General features: G+C 38.4%; 2 protein-coding genes across 2 annotated transcripts in view; one reads left to right on the top strand and one right to left on the bottom strand.

Annotated features, from left to right (window-relative positions):
* The window catches only part of SNW1 (SNW domain containing 1), a 32323-nt gene extending 25411 nt beyond the window's left edge, over nt 1-6912 (top strand). The window contains exons 11-14 of the mRNA XM_034642144.1: nt 2445-2541; nt 4213-4330; nt 5981-6144; nt 6225-6912. Of these exons, the coding sequence (XP_034498035.1) occupies nt 2445-2541; nt 4213-4330; nt 5981-6144; nt 6225-6423 (578 nt within the window). The 3' untranslated portion in view covers nt 6424-6912. The remainder of the gene's footprint in view (nt 1-2444; nt 2542-4212; nt 4331-5980; nt 6145-6224) is intronic.
* On the bottom strand, nt 6913-15136 carry SLIRP (SRA stem-loop interacting RNA binding protein). The gene is made up of 4 exons (XM_002926351.4): nt 14986-15136; nt 10990-11048; nt 7481-7588; nt 6913-7021 (listed from the first exon to the last, which is right to left on the bottom strand). Exons 1-4 carry the CDS (start codon nt 15080-15082, stop codon nt 6950-6952), a joined length of 336 nt encoding a protein of 111 aa, XP_002926397.2. The 5' UTR covers nt 15083-15136; the 3' UTR covers nt 6913-6949.
* Nucleotides 15137-15141: the final 5 nt, after the last annotated feature.

Raw genomic sequence — 15141 nt, 5'->3', positions numbered from 1 at the left:
AACCCACTGAGCCATCCAGGTGCCCCAAGAGTATATATTTAAAGAAGGGCCTTCAGTATGGGACTACAGTGGACATTTTTAAAGTCCAGAGTAATGTGCTTTTAAAAATCATGTATTATTTCAAATGATGGGCTTGATTTTCTCTCATTTTAATTTTCTTGAAACTTAGAAAAATGAGATCTCCAACTGAGTAATTCAGCTCTCCCACATAGTAAAATAATCCACTTTTTCTGTCTTGTAGGCTAATAAACCTATAATCATTAAATCTGCCAATATTTTCTCTCTGGCTTTATTTAGTGGTTTACACTGGTGTATTAATTTATTTAGAGTGAGAAAAGTAATTCTAATTCAAGAAAGTTGTGAGCGTGGTTTGTTTTATTAATAAATCCTAGACTAGTACAATTATTCATTCTCTAAATTCATATTGAGCTCCTACTATATGCAACGTTCTCTTCTAGACACAAGGATTTCTGTTAGGTTTGGGGTATAAGTAATGAACATTCTAGTGAGTGTAAAGAGACCAAAAAAGTTAATTATCATTACTAGATGATTAGTGATAATAGTATAATAATAATTGCTATGAAGAAAAATAAAATAGGAAAAGGGATAAAAGTGCCAGAAGGAGAGGGTGGTCAGAATGGACCTCACTTCTGAGATGGTAACATTAGCACAGAAACTTGAAGGAAGTAAGCCTTGTAGGTCTGGGTCTTTGAAGAGCATCCTAGATAGAAGGAACTGCAAGTGCAGACGCCCTGAGTTGGGAGTATACCTGGTGTGTTAAAAGGAAAGCAGGGAGGCCAGTATAGCTGGATGGGAGTAAGAAAGCTGAATAGTAGCTGAGGTGTCAGAATAGTTAGAGCAGATAGGAAGAGTAGTGGCCAGATCATGTGTGGTCTTTCCACCATTTTAGGGACATGGCTTTACATGGCTTTCACTTCAGATAAGCAGGGAGGCAGTTGAAGAGTTTGAGTAGAGCAGCATAATGCCGTATGTGAGCAGGCTGTGAAGTGGGCATGCGGAGGGGCAGGGAGACCGTTTGGAGGGCTGTTGGAGTAATCCAGACGAGAGATGATGATGAGAGGCAGGGAAATCATGGTCAGATACCGATGGATTTTGGAGGGAGAGCTGACAAAATTTGCTTATGGATTAGGTAGAGGTATAGAAGAAAAAGGATTAAGGAAAAAGAGTCAAGGATGACTCTAGAATTTTTGATGTGAGCAGTTGGGAGGGACTGAGTTGCCATTTACCAATAGTGGAAAGACTGCAGGGAAAGAGGTTTGGGAGGGAAAGATTAGTATAGTTGTGGACATGTTAAGCTCAAATTGGAGGTGTCAGGCAGGCTTTTGGTTATAGGAGTCCAGAGGTCAGCTATAGAGAAGTAACCAGAATTACAAGTAGTGATCCACATCCTTGAATCATGTATGATTGACTTAATGAGGCAAGGTATAAAAACCTGCCTGTTGTACATACACATAGCCACTGAAGGTAATTAGAAGTCAGATTTCCCTATATCTAAGCCTATACACTGTTAAGAAATTTTTTTAAAAAAAGCCACGGAATGGTTCTTGAGGAATTAGCTAAAATTCTGAAAAATGTGTTGCCAGGTATTAAAAAGAACTAACGTTTATTGAGTGCTTATTATGGAATACACCACTCTGAACACTTTACATATATTGCCTTATGGAATCCTGGCTCCAGCAACCGCTCGCAGTGGTTCTAGGATTGTCACCATTTTACAGAGGAGGAGACTAAGGCTCAGAGTGGTTGAGTAACCTGTACAGGGTCACATGGCTAATCTGTCATAGGAACAGGATTTGAATCTAGATAGGCTGGCTCCAAAGCTGTATCTCTTCAGACTGGAGAGAGAGGAGAAAATGAAGATAGACATAAACACAATAGGTAGAGATCAAGGTATAACCAGCCCTTGTGGACTCACAAGCCAAAGGCTTTTTAATCAGCCAGTCTTTGAAAATATAAGGGTAAATTTACACATAATTTTTTCCTGAAATTTTAATATGACAATTTAAAAACACACAGAAAAGTTGAAAGAATTATATAATGAACATCCATAGCTCCACCACCTAGATTCTACAGTTAACTTTTTTTTAACAATTAACATTGCTTAATTTGCCTTATCATCTATCTACTGATTTTTCTATCCATCTATCAATACACCATAAAAATTTTGAGGCGTTTCAAATTACGTTAAAGTCATCAATATACTTACCTCTGAACACTTGAGCTGCATGCATGATTCTGGAATTCACATTCAAAAATTAAACCAATACTGTTGGATTTAAATTAATTGCAAGTGAGTTAAAAGGTCTGAATGTGACAGTAAAGAAGTTCATGGAATGATCTGTCATGGGTTAAAGAATATTCTCTTGTTCCAAATATCAATGGGTAATATAGTGATGAAGTAATTTTCAACCCTGTTCACACAGAGGATGGGGAGGCACGTGAGAGGGATGAAATCCGGCATGACAGGCGAAAAGAGAGACAACATGACAGGAATCTTTCCAGGGCAGCTCCTGATAAGAGGTAGGTGCTACTTGAGATAAATACGAATTATGAGTGGCTTTTGTGAACCTTTTCGCGAAGAGGTTTAGTCCACTGAGACCAGTTTTGCTTCTCTCCCTTTCCTCTCTAGATTGATAACTTACTTTCTTACACTAAACTACTTATTTTTTTTTAGCAGAAGAATTGACTGTTCCTAGAAGAAATCCTTTCTCATCACCTTGTAGAGTCAGCTAGAATTGCGAATGATACAGATATAGAAGTTTGTGAAAAGAAGGTAGTAGATAGGACTGTTCTGGTCTGTTCTTTTCCTATTTCAAGTGGTGAGACAAACTTATTATGCGCCTGTTCCGCTAGACAGGGAAGAAGATTCTGTACCTTCATTGAGATCCTACATGCAGAGGGCTGTCCTGAGTACAATGGGGGAGAAGAGCAGGTTTTGTGAGAAGTGAAAATTGGCCTCTTCTCATGAGTAGTTCACTTAAAATTCAGAAAGACAGAGCTACCATATAAAATTACTTGGGAAAATGAACACAGCACTGCTAATAAGTACAGACCTGCATGGAACAAACAAAATACATGTATGGGGACTTGCACTAAAGTAAGGATTGGCATAGTTTGTGCTTCACCAAAGACTGAGCACTGAATTCCGAGTGAGGGTTCATCGCAAATATAAAACATTTTCTTTCCATGTGAGCAGTTTTCCATGTTCTCATCACTTTGTGAGCAGATACAATCCATTTTTTCAAGTCATGTCTTAAACATGAAAAAGAAGATTCCTGCTGGTGGTGCTCTTTGTTATTTAATGGCATAGCTCATCTCCCTGGATGAGTGAAGTCATGGAGAAGCAGAAAATCTGAATTTAGAGTTGTGGGTAAATGTGCAGTGTAGGAGAGAGAGGAATGAAATGTGAAAGTGCACAATTAATGATACTCCTGGTCTAAAATTCCTAAGCTGTAAAAATCAAAATGGCTCTGTAGATAAATTGGGCCCTTAAAACGAGTAAAGTGGTTATGAGAATTGATAACACAGAAAAGCTGTAAACTTGTGATTGGGTGAAAATCAGGTTGTGTATAGAAATTATTTTAAGACCTGAGTTTCTAGTAAAATAAATGAAGACAGCTACCATGGTTTCATTGCGATGTAGATTGCATACATACTGAAACAGCAGGGAAATTAAGATAATCTGAATATTGAAAATCATACTGAGTAATTCAGTCATTGACATGTTTTCCTCAGAATTCTAATAGGATAAAATTACTAAATGTGGTTTGGGTAAAGAATGGATTCTGGCTTATTGAAAGTGATTCGTTTGATACATCTAATTTGCATCCAGTCCCCCTCCAATCCTCGTATAATAGCAAATACAGACCGTAGCAATTTCATATCTCAGCATGCTCTCTCCGTAAGGTGATTGCTTATATTAAAGACTTCATGTCAAGAGTGAGTCTCTTGACAGTTCTTTTCAGCTAACAGGAAGGCCTGATTGTAAAACCCTACCTCTTTTAATAACCATGTCTCTGAAATGCTGTAAGGACTGCCAACCTGATTATGCATTATCAGGGAATATATGTTCATAAGATATGAACAGGACATACTCATTAACTTTGCTTCTGAGATTGGTTTTATTTAAATTGAAATTCAGCTTGTCTCGAGTGAAGAGTTTTCAGTTAGTGACATTGTATTTTGAAACAGGTCAAAACTACAGAGAAATGAAAATCGAGATATCAGTGAAGTCATTGCTCTTGGTGTGCCCAATCCTCGTACGTCCAATGAAGTTCAGTATGACCAAAGGCTTTTCAACCAATCCAAGGTATAAGGGGTTTAGAAATAGCATATCTTAAGTCTTGGTGTAAATACCAATCCTCAGGAGAAAGAAAAGTAATATATCATAGATTGGATCAGCCTAAGGTATGCTGGCATAGTGAGAGAAAAAAATTAGAAGTTGTGTGTTGTAACTTACAGAACTGTTTTATTTCATCTTATTTGATGTAAGATGAAACAACTCTGATTTTGACCTCTTACAGTTGGCTAAGATTTAAGACACTAGTAGAAAATGAAAGAAATAAGGTGGTAAATTTTGGTTTTAGTATATCAGTCTTTTATTTATAAAGTAAAGCCAGTGTCCTACAAAAGTATCCCTTGGGTTTTTTGTTGATCTTTGAAAAACAAATTTAATGCTAAAGAAACATATAACTTGAGATCTTTAAAAGATGAAGCTGTAAAACTAAATTTAAGTGCTAGGCTAGTTGTCAGGAAATCTGATTTCTAATACCTATTGTTATTAACTAGCTAGGATACCTTAAGCCCGAAGAAGTGCCTTTATGTGTTAACCCACCCAACATTGATTAGGTACTGTGCATAAGACAGTGATCAAAGACAGATGTGCCTTTGCCGTCAAGGAACCTTCGAGTCGACTGGAAAAGACATATATATGTATAAATAAGGACAGGGCAGACTGCAATAAAAATATGGAAGTATAAAGTTCTACTGGGATACAGAGGGGAAAAATTTCTTATGACTTGGAGGCTTTAAGATTTGAAGGTAGCATTTGAGTAAGCTCTTCTAGTTAATAATAAATTATTGGGTACTTTTTTACATTCCTGGCATTGTTCTAAGTCTTTCACTTTTATTATCTCACTTAATCCTTACAAAAATCCTATGAAGTCATACTATTTATTATAATCTCTACCTGTAGATGATGAAATTGACACACATAGAGGTTTAGCTAGAAATTGATAGAAGATTCACACATTTGATTTCAAAGGTTGTGTTCTTAAACGTAATGCAGTGGTAACTTACCACCCTGAGCAAAGGGGGGTTAGGGATGAAAGTTCCACATAAGTAAATATTTATGACAGTCACCTTTTACAAGCTTAAGCTTATTTCAAAGCTGTGATAAAAAATTTTCTAAAAAAGCACATCCCTGTATTAAGGAGCCATCCAAATTATGAAACAAATTTGTTTGTTGTTGACTTAGGATTTTCATTAAGAGCCTTATTGTCTCATGCTATAATGGTGATGCTTTCAGGGAGTTAAGGGGTATAGCATTATTATTCTAAATGCCATGAGATACTGTTGGTACAGCATCCAACTCTTAATCTTGGGGTTGTGAGTTCAAGCCCCATATTGGGCATAGAACTTAATTACTTAATAAATAACATCAGATAAATGCTTTACAGTTCTTTTATCTTCTTGATGTTGTCTGTACAACTGAAATTGTTAAGTACCTGCTTATACTATCCAGTTTTAATGACTACTTCACTAAAGTGGTCAAGTTTGTTAATTACCACTTTACTTAATCTAAGGACCAAAGGTAATAAGAATAAAAGTTTATGGACTTTTTTTTGTGTGTGAAGATCTTTTTAATTTGCAGTTCAGATTGCTGAAAATGTGTGCTATGATTACATGAGTGTAATCAGATCCAATTTTTAATAATACATTTAATGTCCTTTTCCCACAGGGTATGGACAGTGGTTTTGCAGGTGGAGAAGATGAAATTTACAACGTTTATGATCAAGCCTGGAGAGGTGGTAAAGATATGGCCCAGAATATTTACAGGCCCAGTAAAAATCTGGACAAGGACATGTATGGTGATGACCTAGAAGCCAGAATAAAGACCAACAGGTACCAAGGCAGATAGCTCGGTTTCATTATCTGCATCAGTGAAAACAAAGTAGTTCATAGTCCTTTCTCTTTTTCCCTAGATTTGTTCCCGATAAGGAGTTTTCTGGGTCAGACCGTAGGCAAAGAGGCCGAGAAGGACCAGTTCAGTTTGAGGAAGATCCTTTTGGTTTGGACAAGTTTTTGGAAGAAGCCAAACAGCACGGTGGCTCTAAAAGACCCTCAGATAGCAGCCGCCCCAAGGAACATGAGCATGAAGGCAAGAAGAGGAGGAAGGAGTAGATACACCTCTCTTCAAAGTGAATGAACTTTTACCCATAACCCTAATGATGCAAGTCAGATGGGGAAACACTTTGTAAATGGCCAGGATAAAAACCAAATCTGGGTGTCAGACCCCAGCACTACTTTTTATTACGGGAGTAAGGGGGGGAGGGGATGGAAAATTCTTCGAACTATTTAGTTTTTTTAAAGAGTGGGCTGTGTTTGTGCTTCTCCTACCTTTTGGCATTTATAGAACATACTGCCCCACACATAAAATTAAGACCACTTCCTTTTATGTGACGTTAGTACTTTGGGGTTAATATTTTGTGTAAGAATAACTGCAGATGAATCAAGTTGCCCCAACCACAGCAAGTAGAAGGATGTTCACATCCTGGAACCGTCCTGCCAACTGACGTTTGCCCCCATTATGCTCTGTTTTAATTTGGAGTGGGGAAAGTAAGCTCTTGCTTGGTGCAACTATTTGTTTCAAATAAAAACATTTAGACAAAATTTTTTATTTTGTTTACTTTAATAGGTAGTAATAGTCTCAAAAATCTTTCTCTTCATCAGATGTTTGATCCCCTTGCAAAACTTTCGGTCTTCGAACTTGAACATGAAGCTAAAAAAAAAAAAACAAAAAACACATCAAATAAGCATTGTAAGGAAAGACAGTATCTGCAAAAAACATTACAACTGAAAATTGCCACTTTAAGACTGCCTTTTTATGAGGGAGTCAGCACCAGTAAGTCAAGAGGATGTTATTTGTTCCCTGTTCTTAAGACTGAATCAGTTTAACCCAAGGTTGCGTAGTAAGTGGAAAAGCCAGGATTTCAACCCCGGTCTCCCTACCTTGTAAGTAGACTGCTGTTCTGTAGTAGATATAGCTTGCTAACTATTAAAGGGTCTTCTTAAACTCCCCTCCCCAGACATTTTAGAAGGGGTACTCTACCACTACCACCATTCTTTAACCAATATTAAGGGAACTTCAGTTACAAATCTCCCAAAGTCCTTGCATTCCATACTTCTGACCTACTAAACTGATATTCAGAAAGCTCATGCTATACAGAAAAATATTTACCTTTACTCCATCAACTATATGATTTTCTTGTTGTAGTACATTCTTAAGTTCTTCTTCTGAGGAAAACTGAACCCAACCCATACCTCTGTGAAATCCAGTCTCTTTGTCCTAAAAATTCAAAATTTATTAAAGATTAATCATGAACTTGAGAAAGTTTCCATGAGCTCCAACTCAAATTACAAACCTTTCATCTGCCAAAATGGGATAACTGACATTTTAACAGATGTCAAAAACCTTGCATTACTTACCCTCCTAGTTACCAAAGGTTAACCCCTATGTTAATCTTAACAATTCTGCTTTTCTGCTACCATTGCAGGAAGTAAAATATGGGTAGTGAGGTTTCTGTCATTCAAGATACAAACTACACTAACAATAATAAAGGGACATTTTGATCACACAAAGAAATACTCTTTCTAATTTCCTCACTTCTAGAAACTAAAAAATTAAACCTCAAAACCTACTTCATTTCTGGTAATTGTGGAGACCAATTACTCTCATCACCACTACTACCATTACAATTAAATAGTCCTAATGAAAAATAGAAAAAAAAATATATATTACCTTTATTTACCTAGCTCCAGACTTACAGTAACACTACTTCCCTTTGTGCAAAAGGCAGAGTGCTTATCATCCAACCTATACACAGCACATGTGGAAAAGATTCTAGTGTGTTTGGTTGTACCCTCCCACCACCCCACCAGCCCTACTATTTAAGAGCAGATATAAAGATGTCTATTTACTCAGTGTACCTCATCAATCTTGCTACGAAGTTATGTTGTGCTCTGCACCACCCCCTAAACCAAATTTTTAAAAATTGCCCCTATGTTTATAAGGTGACTTTTTAAGTCTTAACCTAGACCGCAGGAAAAGTTTCTGGTAATATCCCAGTGATTCACTCCTTACCTCAGATAGCTACAATTTTCTATTCTACTTCCATATGGCCATTTCTGTAAGAGCCTTAAAGTTATGTTTGTGTAAAACTTAGGTACTATGTATCTAAGATATAGGAACCTGGATTTCTGGGCATTTGTGTGGCTTAAGCGTCTGCCTTCGGCTCAGGTCGTGATCCCAGGGTCCTGGGATGGAGTCCCGAATCGGGCTCCCTGCTCAGTGGGAGTCTGCTGCTTCCTCGCCCTCTGCTGCTCTCTCTCAATTAATAAATAAAACATTAAATCTTAGAAAAAAAAAAAAAGGAACCTGGATTTGAGTACATGAATTTGTTTATCAGAAACTAACTTTTCCCCTGTACATTTTACTTAGTTTTACCAAGAATCAAAGTTTTGTTTTGTTTAAATCTAAGATGTTAACTCCAGGTCCTAAATAATTTTGTTTATACTTTTAAGAAGGAAATGGCAGCCAAGAAAAAATGTCTTACTATTTTTGCAGAAATTTTTAAGTAGGTTCCACACCTGTCTAGCATGGAGCCCAACGCAAGGCGTGAACTCATGACTTCTGAGATTGACCTGTGCTGAGATCAAGAGCTGGACACTGAATGGACTTAGCCACTCAGGTGCACCCTGGGAGAAATTTTTTTAAATGCTCGTCAAAAAAACAAATTTCATCCTCTTTGTAAAACTGTAGTTTTTAAGCTTAAAGAAACATTTTTGTGTAATACTTATGCCTCATACTTATAATCAACTGTATTAAAACTCCATTGTATCAATGAATTAATATCTATTTAATCCCATTAATGAACATTAAGGTTCTTTCCAGTTATATTATTGAACAATGCTGCTTTTTTTTTTTTTAATATTTTATTTATTTATTCGACAGAGAGACAGCCAGCGAGAAAGGGAACACAAGCAGGGGGAGTGGGAGAGGAAGAAGCAGGCTCATAGCAGAGGAGCCTGATGTGGGGCTCAATACCATAACTCCGGGATCACGCCCTGAGCCAAAGGCAGACGCTTAACCGCTGTGCCACCCAGGCGCCCCTAAACAATGCTGCTTTGAACATTCTTGACCACACCATTTCTGTAGAATAAATTCCTAAAAATGGAATTCCTAGATCAAAGCAAATGCAAATTCTTAGTTTTGATTTTGCCAAACTACCTTTCAGAAATGAAGTAAACTTCCGAACAATTTCAGTGCCAGCTTCCCTACACCCTCACTAGCACTAGATAGGGGTAATCTATTAGATCCTTGGAAGGCAACTAACATTAAATAAAGAGTTAAGAATTTTAATTACTTTAGATTAATATTTTGCCATAGCCTTTTCAGTGCCATGAGGAAAAAAAAGGGCAGTTTTAATGAAGCACATGTGAACTATAGTGTACTCACATCCCACCCCCAAAAAACCAGTAATTCTAGAAAGCCCACAGACAAATACAGTCCAGGATAAAGTAGAACAAATTTATAAACTGATTTCTAAATCTTCCTTAGAAAGCAAAGAAAATATAACAAATATAAAAATACTAAAAGAAAAAAAAATCACTCAATAAGGATAAAGTTTAAAATAGATATTGTCTGCCAATTAGTTTTACGATAAAATCATCCTCTAGTATCAAGTCCTTATTATAACACTGGAGTAGGCAGAATTCTAAGATAGTTCCATGATCTCCATATGTCCTACTATGTTACCCTCTGAATAACCCCCTCCTCTTAGGTGTGTGAGGGACCTGTGACATGCTTCCACCCAAAAGAATATAGCAAAAGTGATGGGAACGTGCTCCCCTAATCAGGTCATATAGCAAAGGTGATGCAATGTCACTCCCATGACTATGTTAGAAGACATTTATTAAGAGACTGGAGGAAACTCCTCTGCTGAGTGAAGAAGTAAGCACCATGCTGGGAGACAGCCTACACACCTGCCAGGTAACAAGGAACTGCAGGTGGTCCCTACAAGCTGACAGCCAGCAAAAAAGTAGATATCTCAGTCCTACAATTCAAAGATGACTTCTGCCAACAACCTGAGAGAACTTGAAAAAAAGTCAGTCTTTCCCAGTTGAGCCTTTGAGACACTGATGAGACCAAAGCCCCAGCTCATACCAGGACTGCTGCTATGTGAGACCTTGAGCAAAGGACCTAGCAAGGCTGTGCCCAGACTTCTGATCTGCAAAAACTGTGAGTTAATGTATATGTGGGTTATTTTGAGTCATTAAGTGTGTGGTGATTTGGGGTGCCTGGGTGGCTCAGTTGGTTAAGCATCTGCCTACGGCTCAGGTCATGATCTCAGGGTCCTGGGATTGAGTCCCATGTCAGGCTCTCTGCTCAGCTGGGAATCTGCTTCTTCCTCTGACTCTCCGTCTGTGCTTTCTCTCTCCTCTCTCTCGCCTCAAATAGATAAAATAAAATCTTAAAAAAAAAAAAAGTGTGTGGTAATTTGTTATACAGGATAAGGTTTTACTTTTTAATCAATATTACCCACAATTTTATCAATAAACACTGTAAATAGCTTCACTCCATTAAAAGTCATATAAGTTGATATGTTTTAACAAAAAGTCAAGAATTTGAGGATCAAATCAGAGGATCAATAATTAAAGGATAACATTTTTTCAAAAGATAATACTCACAAACGGTACAGTGCATTTTCGTACATGGCCAAACTGTGCAAAGTGCTCTCTCAACTCACCTGTATAGAAGGAGAAAACATGTTAAAAGTAATTAATATATTTTGGGGCACCTGGCTGGCTCAGTTGGTAGACCATGTGACTCTTGATCTCAGGGTTGAGTTCGAGCCCCAAGTTGGGCATAGGGATTACTTAAAAAAAAAAAAAGTAGTTAACATATTTTGTATCCTCCATCCTAGATTGTAGCTAGAAACTAAAAGGGGACCTACAGTCCCCAACCTTTTTGTGAATAGGAACTACTTTGCATTTCCTTGAAGCCTTAAGATTTAGGAAGTAGCTATGGTACTAACTACAGATCTTCCTCAAGTTATGATGGGGTACATCTGATAAAGCTATCATAAGTTGAAAATATCCTAAGTTGAAAATGCATTTAATACACCCAACCTACTGAACATCACAGCTTAGCCTTAAACACGCTCAGAACACTTACATTAGCCTGCAGTTGGGCAAAACCATCTAACAGAAAACCTGTTTTATAATAAAGTATTGAATTTCTCCTGTAATTTATTGACTACTGAAAATGAAAACCAGAATGGTTATATGGGAACAAAATGGCTGTAAATCTATCGGTTGTTTACCCTTGTGATCACATGGCTGACTGGGAGCTGCACCTTGCTGATGCTGCTGCCTCCCATCACAAGAGAATATCATACTGCCTATCACTAGCATGGGAAAAAAATCAAAATTGAAAAATCAAAGTATGGTTTCTTCAGAATGCCTATCCTTTTCACACCACTGTAAAGTCAAAAAACTGTAAATCAAACCATTGTAAGTCAGGAACCATCTGTATAAAGCTGCAATGTGCTGGAGATCTGGGGAGATCTCTGGGGTGGAGGCATACACAAATAAATTACTGCGTTGACTGTAGTCATCACTCCTAGCAGATAATAAGTGTCTTCATCACAGTTACTGTACAAGGTGTATGGATAATAATCCCTGTGAGAAACTCACACAGAAGACAGATAATTAAAATACAGTATGTTGCTAGCCATATTAGAGATTTTCAAATAAAAGCTCAATTTACTTGCCTTTCATAAAGTTTATACTCAGTTAAATAGCTGACACTCTAAAATTTGTTGAGATGACCCTACTTACCCTTCCTGCCTTATTACCCGTTGCTGGCCCATAATTACTCTCTAGTACAGCAAATGAAATTCTATTTATCTGTCCTGTGGATTCCCATCTTTGCCTGTCATTTTTTACCCTTGCTATGTCAGTAATCCTATCTCTTCCTGCCTAAATTGTAACCATCCTTCAGGACCCAGGCCAAATATATCCACTGAATATTATTTTATTGGGCTTCTACTGCAATACATAGCAATGTACTACCCCTGTGAGGCCTCAAAGATGCATAGTAGATAATCTTAAAGATCAAAAACTACCTGATCTGTTCTGAACTACAGTGCTTGTACTTTCACCGATTTAGATTTCATATTACTGGGTTATTTCCCCCTAGTTCATCTAAACTTCAGTGGTTCAACAACTGCCTATATCTGTTGTAAGTCTCCTCACCCTCACCACTACTATACCATAAACTCCCTGAGTGTTGAGTCCACATGTCAATAGTAACTGATACACAGAAGGGCAATATTTGCTGAATGAATAAATGCCTAGTAATCCTTCAACAACCCACAAGGACTAAATTTCTGAAGAACTCTAACAGTTGGTCAAACCATTTGGCAAATTCAGGACCTAAAGGATCAGCATCAGGACAAACATGTTTGTTTAACACTAAACAAAAGAGTGTTAAATACGCATGTTTTAAACCAGGTATTAAGAGTTCTAGAAAACATTCACTTCCAAAACAAAAAAGCTCTGGAAGGTAACCCTCTTCTCAAATTACCTATAACTTATAGGAAAACTGCTGCAAGCACCAAGAACAATGCCAACCACAAACAGATGCTTCTGAAATATTTGCTAAACGAACGAATGAACTGAGAGAGACTGCTTCAAAGCTGTATGTTACACAGACTCCTTTTACAAGTTTTAAACCAACCCATTATGGTCTGGAAACTTGCAACTGCAAAATGCAGGTGAAATCCCTGAGCCTTTACACAGTTTCACAGGGCCTAATAAGACATTGTACTACTGGCTTGGTCTTCATCCGCTACATATTAAGAAGGTGGGTCCCAAACCAATCTATTTCCCATTCTACAACTCACACCTGGGCCACAAAAGCTAAGAGGTGAGTAATCCCAGTTCCATTCTTTTGTTTAAGTGAGATGACCTGATACATGAATACCTACAAAAGTGTGGATTTTTAATTTTTGGTAAGCAAATGTAAAAACCTTTTTTCAAAACTGCAACTGACAAAAGTCAATGTTGGTGAGATATTTCACTACTGATTACTCCCAACCCTCTATCTCCAGCCTAGGCCTCTCCCATGCATTTCAATTATACTAATCACGGAAACGACTATCATTTATTGAGTAGTTAGTGATGAGGTTACGGAATACAGGTGAGGTTCAGTGGGGGTGGAGTCCGGAGCCCACGACCAAGAAGAATTCTTGAGGCGTCTCTGGTGCAAAATTGGTGGTTTATTAAAGCATGGGTACAGGACCCGTGGGCAGAAAGAGCTGCTGCACCATGGTCGTGAGGGGTGGCTGTTATATACCATGGGGTTGGGGGAGGTAAGGAAAAAGGGAGGTTGAGGAAATACTTTCATATGTTAAAGAAGATTCACAAGATACCAGAGGACTTGCCATTGTCAAGTTAAGATTGTTTTTCCCTCTAGCAAGGCATTAACATTAAGATGGTTGGGGGCTTCCCGGAACCTGCAGATTATAAAGACATTTAATTGTATCTATATTCCCTTCCAGAAGCTAGGTTATTGATAGAAATGCTTCGTCCTTATAAACTGCTAAGACATTTGTAAACTGAGGGAGACTTAAGTCTTGCAGGATTGTGGTATCTATAGGTTAACTATTTCTTTGTCCTTTAGGGCAGCCGGGAGTGTCTGAGGAATGTCAGGTACAGCCCGGGCGGGGGGTTTGCAGGGTGTCAGTTTCTGCTTTGTCCTCAGCTTGCCTTCTGTTGCCTCATCAGTTAGTCTGTATCTAGCACAAGTCTAAGTGGTTTACATATAAACTCATTAATCCTATCAAAAATCCTACCAAGAAGGTATTACTGACTCCATTTCATAGATAAAACTGAGGTACAGTGGTGAGCCCTTTTCCCAAATTACCTCTCCCGCTAGTCATGTTACACAACTATTAGATGGAGAGGAGGAATTCTAACCTAAGCAGCATGGCTTCAAAGTGCACTTCCCAATCAATGATACAAAATCTCCTCTGTCCAACTGCCTGACAGACACCTCACAGGTCTTTCTCAAACTCAACACATTTAAACTTTACTCCTCATCATCTTTAAACCTGCTTCCTCTACATTCTAACCACGATATTCGCCAATGCTAAAAACCTGGAAGTCGTTCTTCCCTTTCCTTCATTCCGTACTGTTACCCATTCAAGCCATCGCCAGAAGCCGTTGATTTTGTTTTGTTAACATAAGTGGATCTGACCCCCTTTCTCCCACTACCCATTTCTACCACTATTTCAGGTCCTCGCCTTTGGACTAAATTACTATAATTACTTTTAGTGCGTCTCCTCGCCCTCAATCTTTCCAGCTTGAATCCACCCTCCACACCGCTGTCAAAGTAATCCTTTCTAAATCCTAAATCTTAAAGTTAAATCAAGTAACGAATCGTCCCACCGAATCACTGTGGAAAAGCAGGAGACCCTGAATGCGTGCCTCAAAAACTCATGGGGCATCCCTGAAAGATTCATTGAAAAAAAAATTTTTTTATTTCTGCTCACTGGCTTGCTCAGGAGCCACAGCTCTTAATCCAGCCACCCCGCTGATTTAAGTATTCCGCCGAAAGCAGTGATTTTGGGGATCGCTTGTACCTAAAACTTCCGCCCCTAACACGTCTCCATCACTCACTCGAGGCCGCGGTCCAGGGAATTTTTCTGACAAAAGCCACGGGCCGTCTAATACTCGCACGCAACGCCACGGCACCCCTCACAGCAGAAGCCGCCATCTTTAGATCGAGGACCTCTGTGACCTGTGGTCGCGACCCCGGAAGAACCTGGCGGAGCT

The sequence above is a fragment of the Ailuropoda melanoleuca genome, chromosome 14 (assembly GCF_002007445.2).
Source record: "Ailuropoda melanoleuca isolate Jingjing chromosome 14, ASM200744v2, whole genome shotgun sequence".
NCBI lineage: Eukaryota > Metazoa > Chordata > Mammalia > Carnivora > Ursidae > Ailuropoda > Ailuropoda melanoleuca.
Note: the sequence above shows the minus strand (reverse complement) of the source record. Positions and strands in the feature narration are given on the sequence as shown.